Source organism: Sceloporus undulatus, chromosome 2 (assembly GCF_019175285.1).
Source record: "Sceloporus undulatus isolate JIND9_A2432 ecotype Alabama chromosome 2, SceUnd_v1.1, whole genome shotgun sequence".
NCBI lineage: Eukaryota > Metazoa > Chordata > Lepidosauria > Squamata > Phrynosomatidae > Sceloporus > Sceloporus undulatus.
Genome location: NC_056523.1, coordinates 2,673,735 through 2,683,933, shown reverse-complemented (window position 1 = coordinate 2,683,933; position 10,199 = coordinate 2,673,735). Strand labels below are relative to the sequence as shown.

Below are 10,199 nucleotides of genomic sequence, written 5' to 3'. Positions count from 1 at the left end.
GAATGGAGCAAGCTTGTTTTCTGCTGCTCCAGAGAATAGAACACTGAACAATGGATGCAAGCTACAGGAAAAAGAGATTTCATCTTAACGTTAGGAGGAAAAGTAAAGGCTGTTCAACAGTGGAACACACTCCCTCAGAGTGTGGTGGAGTCTCCTTTTGAGGTCTTTAAGCAGAGGCTGGCTATCTCTCAGGGAAGCATGGATTGTGAGTTCCTGCATGGCAGAATGGGGTTGGACTGGATGACCCTTGTATTGGTATTCTGAAGTGATCAAATAATATTAGAGATGCATCATGTGCTTTTCTCCCCTTTTGCTTGGCTGGATGAAGGCTATTTTCTCTTGCAGGTGACCTTTGGGGATGTTGCTGTGTACTTCACAGAGGCGGAATGGGAACTGTTGGATCAGAACCAGAGATTTTTGTACAGTGAGGTGATGATGGAAAATTATGAGAATGTTTCTTTCCTGGGTAAGGAACTTGAACTCATTGTCCTTTGTCCAGAGACAGAGGGTCCTTTCATTGTACATTGCCATGATTCCACTTTAATTGTCATGGCAACATTGTATGGAATCTTGAAATTGTTCCTCAGCACTTCCTAGGGCAGCTTTACTGATTTATTGGTCCCTCTGTCAGCCTTTCTAGGTTCTGGACAGACTTCCTCTAGGAAAAATGGCTTCCCCTGGCCCTACAATGCCCCCAAGAGGGCCCAACAGTGGCAAAAATGCCTCACTTCCTCTAAAGGATTTTGGGAGATACTTAGCAAAACATTATTTCATTTTTTTTCTCAGGTGGTACAGTGGGGGACCCTCTGAGATCCTCTGGGGGGCCAATGTGGCCCCCTTAATCCCTAACAGGTAACCATCCCTGCCTTAGAGATGTTTTATGGCTGTTTTGAGGGTCCTGGCTGGACCCTGACCCTCAGCAAAATTGGACCCCGACTCCCAGCCCCTTCCTCAGCCTTTCCTATTGATATATTTGTATGTTTATTAACGTTTGTCACCAAATGCGTTTCAAAGTGTCTCATTCCTGAATCTCTCTCTCTCTCTCTCTGTGAGTGAGTGAGTGAGTGAGTGTGTGAAAGAGAAAGAGAGAATATGTAAAATACAGTCGGCCCTCCTTATCCATGGATTTTTTTATCCATGAATTCAAGCATCCATGGCCTGAAAATATTTTAAAAAAGTATAAATTCCAAATAGCAAACCTTGATTTTCCATTTTATATTAGAGACATCATTTTCCTTTTCCATTAGATTTAATGGGCCTTGAGCATCCACAGTTTTTATTATCCATGGGAGGTCCTGGAACCAAACCCCAGCGGATAACAAGGGACCACTATAGAATGGCAGGGAAGAGATGTTGACAGTGAAATGCTGAAACAGTGCAGATGGGCATGAGAGCAGATGGAAAAGTTGGAGAGTGGAGGGAAAAAAGGGAAGATCAGGCAAGTGGAAGCGAGGGGGAAGCAAAGCAAAAGTAGTCTAGTTCTAATAGGGATAGAATAAGTGCCTCGTGTATTGGGAGGCAGCCATGAACCTGACAAAGTTTAACAACTGGTTTGAGAGAACTGGTACAAACTGGCTCAGGTCCTTGATTTCAGACATATTAAGGGGATCAAGTTAGCAATTATGACCAATAACTATGAAGAGGGCCAAAGAGGACACATAAGCTTTTTATCTGAAAATTGATAGGAATAAAAATAACTCGGATGTGGTGCTGGAGAAGAGTGCTTAGGATACCATGGATAGCCAAAAAGAGCAGATCAAGACTGAACTCCTGAAAGCAAAGATGACAAAACTGAAGCTATACTAATTTGGCCACATCATGAGAAGGCATGAAAGACAATAGAAGGCAGGGGGGAAAAAAGCAGGAAGACTGCATGCCAGATGGATAGACTCAGTTAAGGGGGTCACGAGCCTGAATTTACAGCACCTAAGCAGAGCAATTGAGGACAAGGGTTCTTAGAGATGTCTTATCCAAATGCTCCTCATGAGTCACTGTTGACTTGATGGCAGTTAACAACAAATTTTTCACTAATAGGTTAATCTAATGGCATGATTTGATTATCATTCAAAGCTGGAATACTGTTTTATCCCACCAAGTTCTTAAAAAGAGCAGTTGGGGACAAGGGTTCTGGGAGATATCTCATCCACATGCTCGCCATGAGTCGTGGTCGACTTGAGGGCAGTTAACAACAAATTCTTTTCCAACTTGTGCTTTCTTAGCTCCATTGTTCCTTCCAGAGGGCTTGCTCTCTTAATGCTGAGATTGTCTTGTCTCTCCTTGTCGTCTTTAGGAGACCTTGTGAACCATCAGAGAATCCACACAGGAGAGAAACCATATAAATGCAAGCAGTGTGGGAAATGTTTTGCTTACAGGCCAGCTCTTTTGAGACATCACAGAGTCCACTCAGATGAAAATCCATACAAATGTCAGGAGTGTGGCAAACATTTTTCTTGTAAGTCACACCTTTTGAGTCATCAGAGAGTCCACACAGGAGAGAAACCATACAAGTGCCAGCAGTGTGGGAAATGTTTTACCTACAAGTCAGTCCTTGTGGAACATCATAAAGTCCACACAGGAGAGAAACCATACAGATGCCAGCAGTGTGGGAAATGTTTTGCTTACAGTTCAGCCCTTGTGAATCATCAGAGAGTCCACACAGGAGAGAAGCCATACAAATGCCAGCAGTGTGGCAAGCGTTTTCGTTGGACATTTGCCTTTGTGATTCATCAGAGAGTCCACACAGGAGAGAACCCATTCAAATGCCAGCAATGTGGGAAAAGTTTTGCTCAGATTTCAAATCTTTTGACACATCAGAGAGTCCACACAGAAGAGAAACCATACAAATGCCAGCAGTGTGAGATATGTTTTGCTCACAAGTCACACCTTGTAGCTCACAAGAGCATACACACAGGACAGAGTCCATACCAATGCCAACAATGTGGAAAACATTTTGCTTGGAAGTCAGCCCTTGTGATCCACCAGAGAGCTCACACTGGAGAAAAACCATACAAATGCCAGCAGTGTGAGAAATGTTTTGCTCGGAAGTCACACCTTGTGGCTCACAAGAGCGTGCACACAGGACAGAGTCCACACCAATGCCAGCTCTGTGGGAAATGTTTTGCTCACAAGTCAAGTCTTGTGAGTCATCAAAGAGTCCACACAGAAGAGAAACCATACAAATGCCAGCTGTGTGGGAAAGATTTTGCTTACAGGTCAAACCTTGTAATGCATCAGAGAGTCCACACAGGAGAGAAACCATACAAATGCCAGCTGTGTGGGAAAGGTTTTGCTGAAAGATCTGTCTTTCTGGCTCATCAGAGAGTCCACACAGGAGAGAAACCATATAAATGCCAGCAGTGTGGGAAATGTTTTTCTCAAAAGTCATCCCTTGTCACTCATCAGAGAATACACACAGGAGATAAACCACACAGATGCCAGCAGTGTGGAAAATGGTTTGCTCACAAGTCAGGCCTTGTCGCTCATGAGAGTCTCCACACTGGACAGAGACCATATCAATGCCAGTCATGTGGGAAATGTTTTGTTAGGAAGTCAGACCTTGTCACCCATGAGAGAGTCCACACAGGAGAGAAACCATACAAATGCCAGCAGTGTAAAAAATGTTTTGCTCACAAGTCATCCATTGTGAAACATCAGAGAGTCCACACAGGAGAAAAATCACACAATTGCCAGCAGTGTGGGAAATGTTTTGCTTGCAAGATGCACCTTAAAAAACTTCACAGAGTCCACACAGGAGAGAAACCATACAGGTGCCAGGAGTGTGGGAAATGTTTTGCTTATACATCACAGCTAGTGACACATCAGAGAGTTCACACAGGAGAGAAACCCTACAAATGCCAGCTGTGTGGGAAATACTTTGCCCAGAAGTCACATCTTCAGAGTCACTTGTTAGTCCACGCAGGAGTGAAACCATACAAATGTCAGCATTGTGGAAAATATTTTGCTCAGAAGTCACACCTTCAGCATCACCTGACAATCCATACAGGAGAGAAACCATACAAATGCCAGCAGTGTGGAAAATGTTTTGCTTACAAGTCAGCCCTTGTGAAGCATCAGAGAATCCACACAGGAGAGAAACCATATAAATGCCAGCAATGTGAGAAATGTTTTGCTTGCCATTCAGCCCTTATGATTCATCAGAGAGTACACACGGGAGAGAAACCATACAGATGCCAGCAGTGTGAAAAATGGTTTGCTTGCACGCGATACCTTAAAAAACATCAGAGAGTCCACACAACAGAGAAACCATAAAAGTGTCAGAAGTGTGGGCAATGTTTTGCTCTGGATTTAACCCTTTTGAGGTATCAGAAAGTTCACACTGAAGATAAAATCCATCCCACCATCATCACAAGCATGGTTGGTGGCGACACGAGAGCGGGCATTTTCCATGTCTGACGCTAGATTGTGGAACTCCCTGCCCAGGGAGGCCAGAATGGCACCTTCCTTGTTTACTTTCCACTAGCAGGCTAAGACCTACCTGTTTAGACAGGCTTATAAAACAGAAAGTTTTTAAAGCATGGGATGGCATTGTATTGCTTTAAAGTATTTTTAACATTTTAACCTTTTTAGTTGTGTTTTATTCTTTTAATATGTTTTAATGATGGAATAATTTAATTCTATTTTAATGTACTATTTTTGTATGATTTTTACTGTACTAGTTTTTAATGTTCTGAGCTGCCCTGAGTCCCAGTTTTGGGGAAGGTGCCAGAAATAAATACATACACACATACACACATACACTGAACATGTAAAATACTTTTTGTTTGGAAAGACATTACATCTGTTTTATAAATCTGTTATGATCCCCTTAGATGCAATTTCCCTCCCAAATCATTTAAAAATATTTTACAGTTGTATGTTTGTTCAATAAACCTTGGAATTAGTTGGAGTATTTGGCAAATAACCCTGTGTTTATAAAATATGGCATCAATTATGGAGGATCAGTATTTGTATTAATGAGGTACTCCTCAACTCAACTGATTGTGACAATGACTGCATCTACACTGCAGAAATAACCCAGTTTGACACCACTTTAACTCCCATGGCTTAGTGCTATGGAATTCTGGGAATTGTAATTTTGTGAGACTTTTCGCCTTATCTGTCAGAGAGCTATGGTGCCACAACAAACTACAAATCCCATAATTCTATAACACTGAGCCATGGCAATTAAAATGGTGTCAAATTAGATTATTTCTGCACTTTCTGGTTTTTGTTTTTGTTATTTTTTTCCAGCCTAGGAGCCTCTTCATATTCACAAAATCACATAGCCTGTGTCTGTCTTTACCTTTTTCAGCCCTCAGACCAAGACATATACACAGTACTCTCTCTCTCTCTCTACACACACACACACACACCATCACTTATCTGGTGTCTGTGTGTGCGTCCAAATGCATATGTCACTGCACAGTCTTTGCCTCAGAAAGCATCTTTCAAAAATATATTTAAGCCCTTGATCTTGTATATATATGAAAAATGGCCTAGCTTGTCTGGCATGGGGAAGACACACATCATCACACATGTCTTCACCTCAGATGAAGTGAAACACTCACATTCTCTGTTGGTGGAGGGATTGTGTGCCCTGAGAAATTCACAGATTTTGAAAGGATGTTGAAGGGACATTATCTCCTTCCAGGCAGATTTTTAAGAAGTCAGTTGAAATGCCTTAATGTGGGCTATTTGTTTTTCTTCCCAATGAGACTTCAATGTATTCCAGGGTATTAACATTTCCCATATCCCCAGTTTTGGTGGGTGTAGAATCAAGGGTCTTATTATTCCACAGTAGCCAAACATCCAGAGGCAGATTTCCAGCATCCCTTCATAGCAAGAGGCAAAATCTGGCCTCTTGCTGTGAACAAGGGCATTGCCTCTTGGCTACCCCAGGGAGGTGTATGCACCCCTGCCAGGGTATCCATGATCCAGCCATGGGGAGCAGAAGCTTTTGGATACTCTAGGAAGATTCATGCCTATAAAACTGTGGTTCCCAAACTGCTCCCAGAATCCCAGACTATCAGGACACGCATCTGCTATAGTCTTTGCTATGGTGATTTCCCTGTAGCAGGGAATTCCACCGTTCAGATTTCTTAGAATGAAGGGGAGAAACGACCCAAGATAAAATGGCCAGATTCCACATTCATCATCAACTGAACAGCTGCAGCCCCTCCCAGTTCCCAAATTCTAGTCCCAGCGAAAATCTTTCTGGGGCAGGGATTTAGGAGATATGGAAGGTGAGGAAATTGCAGGAACTCAGCAAGGCTGATTCTGGCAGACAAGGCGTTCCCCAAGTCAGATGGAGGAATCGGATGATGCCTTTCTAGGACAGATGACCACACACTCAGAAAGGAGAGATGTAGTAGTGATGGGTGACTTCAACTATCCTGATATTTGCTGGAATTCAAACTCAGCAAAATCCTCAAGGTCTAGCAAATTCCTCACTTGCCTGGAAGACAATTTCATTGTCCAAAAGGTGGAAGAGGCAACAAGACTGGAAAGGAGAAGCCAGGAATGGTCAGGAATACTAAAAGAGAAGGGAATTCAGGATGGATGGGAGTTTCTCAAAAGGGAGATACTGAAGACACAATTTCAGACAGTTACAATGAGGAAGAAAAATGGGAGATGTCTCAAGAAACCAGGATGGATGACTAAGGAACTTTCAACTGAGCTAAGTTTTAAATGGTACATGTATAAGAAATGGAAAAGGGGGGAAATCACCAAAGAGGAATTCAAACAAATAGCAGGCATTTGTAGGGGTAAAGTCAGAAAAGCTAAAGCACAGAATGAACTCAGACTTGCTAGAGAGGTTAAGAACAATAAAAAGGGCTTTTTTGGATATGTCCGCAGCAAAAGGAAGAAGGAAGAAATGGTAGGGCCACTGCATGAAGAAGATGGCAAAATGCTAACAGAAGACAGAGAAAAGGCAGAATTACTCAACACCTTCTTTGCCTCAGTCTTCTCAGAAAAGGCAAAGGGTGCTCAACCTGAGGATAATGGAGCAGAGGACAGAATAGAGGAATTTCAGCACAGAATAAGTAAAGAGATAGTAGAGGAAAACAGTGCTAGCTTTATGGGACCAACCAAAATTCACAAAATATAATTTGCAAGCTTTCAAAGCTCCACTGGCCTCTTCATCAGGCAAAGGTATTAAAAATCACTGTTGTTGGTGTGTGCCTTTAAGTTGTTTCTGACGTACGGTGACCCTAAGCTGACTCTTGGTAAGATTTGTTCAGAGGAGGCTTGCCATTGCCTTCCTCTGAGGCTGAGAGAGTATGACTTACACTTCTCTGGTAACCACTATACTATGTTTGTAGATAGATAGATAGATGACAGTACCCAGGGCCTTTTACCCCACCACTGTCACCAAATTAACACAGACCCTTTTAAAAATCTTGTTTCAAAAGGCTTTATATTGGTAAAGTAGATGTAGATTCAAACTGCAGAGAAGCTTTTACCAAAATAATATCAAAACTTTATTAAACAGATGTTCCAAACAAAAGATTCTTGAATATGTGTAAATAAAGCAATTGTTGTTTATGCATCAGTTGTGTTACTTGCATCAGTTGGTAAGTTTACTTTGGCCCAATCCAGACGGGCCTGTAGTGCTCCCTCGTCACATGCGAGGGGTTGGCTGAGGGCGCACTGCCTATATGTGCCTCACCCCGAGCACGTGATGAGGACGTCAAAATGGCGGTGCCCTGTACAGATGGCCCTGTCATTTTGACGCGACGGACACCTAGCGTCTGCATATTGTGCTGTCATAGGTGCACTGGGGCATCATTATGGCGCTGCAAGGGAGCCGCGCAGTTTGTCCACTGCAGCTTCCTTGCGGTCTTTACCCTGCCTTTCTTAGTTTTAACTTTGTTAGAATGCCAGTTTCCTTATACAACTCTCCTCAGAGTATCAATGTTACTGTTCTCAAGGACACTGACACAGTCCTCCTTCTGGCTTCCTTTCCCTAAACCTAAACAATCATCCTGCCTTTCAGGCCAATGATCTGCTGCGGGGTATTTAGACCCTGTCTGCCTTTTCAACTCACTAACGGAATTTTCATCTCCTCCCAACCAGCATTCTATTGGCTGATGCCAGCTGACTCTTGATTGGCTGTTGCTAGCCTAGACTAAATCTGCCTGTTCTGTACAGTGCTGTGTGCCTTTAAGTTGTTTCCGACTTATGGTGACCCTGTCATGTGGGTTTTTTGGGGGGGCGGGATTTGTTCAGAGGAGGTCTGCCATTGCCTTCCTCTGAGGCTGAGAGAGTGTGACTTGCCCAAGGTCATACAAGTGATTAAAATATGACAATGTTAGTCGCAGGCTTACATTCTGTCAAGATGATAGAATAATAGATCTGAAAGAGACCCCAAGAATGGCCAACCAGTCCAACCCCATTCTGCCATGCAGGAACTCTCAACCAAAGTATGCCCAACAGATGGCCATCCAGCCTCTGTTTAAAGACCTCCAAGGAGGGAGACTCTGCCACACTCTGAGGAACTGTGTCCCACTGTCAAACAGCCCTTACCTTCAGGACGTTCTTCCTAATGCTGAGATGGAATCTCTTCAAGATGCTGCTGTTCTCAGTTAAGATGAGATGCACGAATATTCATGCAGGAAGGCCAACACAATAAAGTCCAGGAAATAAACCTTATGTTTCATTAGCAACCCAAACAAGATACTTCCTCTGATATCCAGTTGTCTCTGTCATTTGTGAGGCTACAAGCCCCACAAGAACAACAAGCATTTCAGATGTTATTGTACTTTGCTATATGACCAACATGACTATCCCTGGATATGTTTTCTGGATGTGAAGATGCCTCATTTTAGCAGCAAAAGGGAGTCCATGGACAGGGACTTTACTGTTTCAGGTTTCTACCTCCAACAAAGGTAAACTTTTTAAAAAGAAAAACGGACTGGGTTTGGCATGTTTTATCTAAACAGCACCTATTTTTCCCAATGCAAAAGCATGGAGGCTTCCTGAGAAATGCAGTGTTCTCAAGGACTGATTACTCTTCATCATGAAGAGTAAGTGCCAGTCTATTCTGCTTTGGTCAGGCTTCACCTGGAATATTGTGTCCAGTTCTGGGCATCAAAATTCAAAAAGGAGGTTGAGAAACTGGAGTGTGTCCAAAGGATGGCAACAAAAATGGTGAAGGGTCTGGAAACCATGCCCTATGAGGAAAGATCTATGGAGCTGGGTAAGTTTAGCCTGGAGAAGAGATATGATAGCCCTGATTAAGTATTTGAAAAGAGGTGTCATATTGAGGCTGGAGCAAGCGGCCCCTTTCTCTTTTTCCCCGCTGCTGTCGGGGTGTCCTTGGGGCTTGAAGCGTAGTACGATGTGGGCCCATTGGACTACACTTAGGCAGAAAAAAGTGAAATGCATAGATATAGTATGGGGGACATCTGGCTAGACAACAGTGTATGTGAAAGGGATCTAGGAGTCCTAGGAGACCATAAGTTGAATATGAACCACTAGAGTGATGCAGCAGCTAAAAACCAATGTGATTCTAAGCTGAATCACTAGAAGGATAGTGTCTAGGTGCCCAAACTCTCAGGCTACCGTCCCCTTTCCTCCTTGGTGACAACCCTCGCGTTTGCCCCCCCCCCATGCCTATTTCTTGATATTATCTCTACTATTCTACTGATAATTCAAAACAACCAGTCTAGCACTTTAAAATTAAACATGTATATTTATTTCACAAATACAACTCAGCTTTTAAAAACTATTTGTTTTTATCAAGCTGAAAAAATAAATTTACATCTCATGTGTAAAACATTGTCTTAATTTATTTTTAATGGGATGGATGTGCTCAGTGCAGGGATATTAGTTTTTCAGTATCAGGATGGATGTCATTATGAAGAAGTCTTAAATCCCCCACATTCAGCTATTTTGAGTCTGAGCCTTTGCTTGGAAACTGCATGGTGATTGCTCACTCTGCTAAATATGATGTTGGGAAGGCAGTAAAGTACATCTTGACTGTGGGAGAAATTTTCCCGTACATGCTGAGAGACATTGCTTGCACTCATGCAAACATGAGAAGCGCTTGTCGCGTCTCATGTTCTCCCTACACGAATAGGAGAATTCCTCTGCTAGTTAGTCATAAGCTGCAAAATTAATCAGACTCTTCCTCTGGGGAAGGAAACAGGTTAACTATTACAAATAGACAGTCCAAAGGTTGAGGCGCAAATGATTAA

The 10,199-nt window shown here is 42.8% G+C and overlaps 1 protein-coding gene across 1 annotated transcript; it reads left to right on the top strand.

Moving 5' to 3' along the window:
• Positions 1-202: 202 nt before the first annotated feature.
• LOC121922962 (zinc finger protein 260-like) lies at positions 203-4,918 on the top strand. The gene is made up of 2 exons (XM_042452965.1): positions 203-466; positions 2,291-4,918. The coding sequence occupies exons 1-2, from the start codon at positions 286-288 to the stop codon at positions 4,267-4,269; spliced, it is 2,160 nt and encodes a 719-aa protein (XP_042308899.1). The 5' UTR covers positions 203-285; the 3' UTR covers positions 4,270-4,918.
• Positions 4,919-10,199: the final 5,281 nt, after the last annotated feature.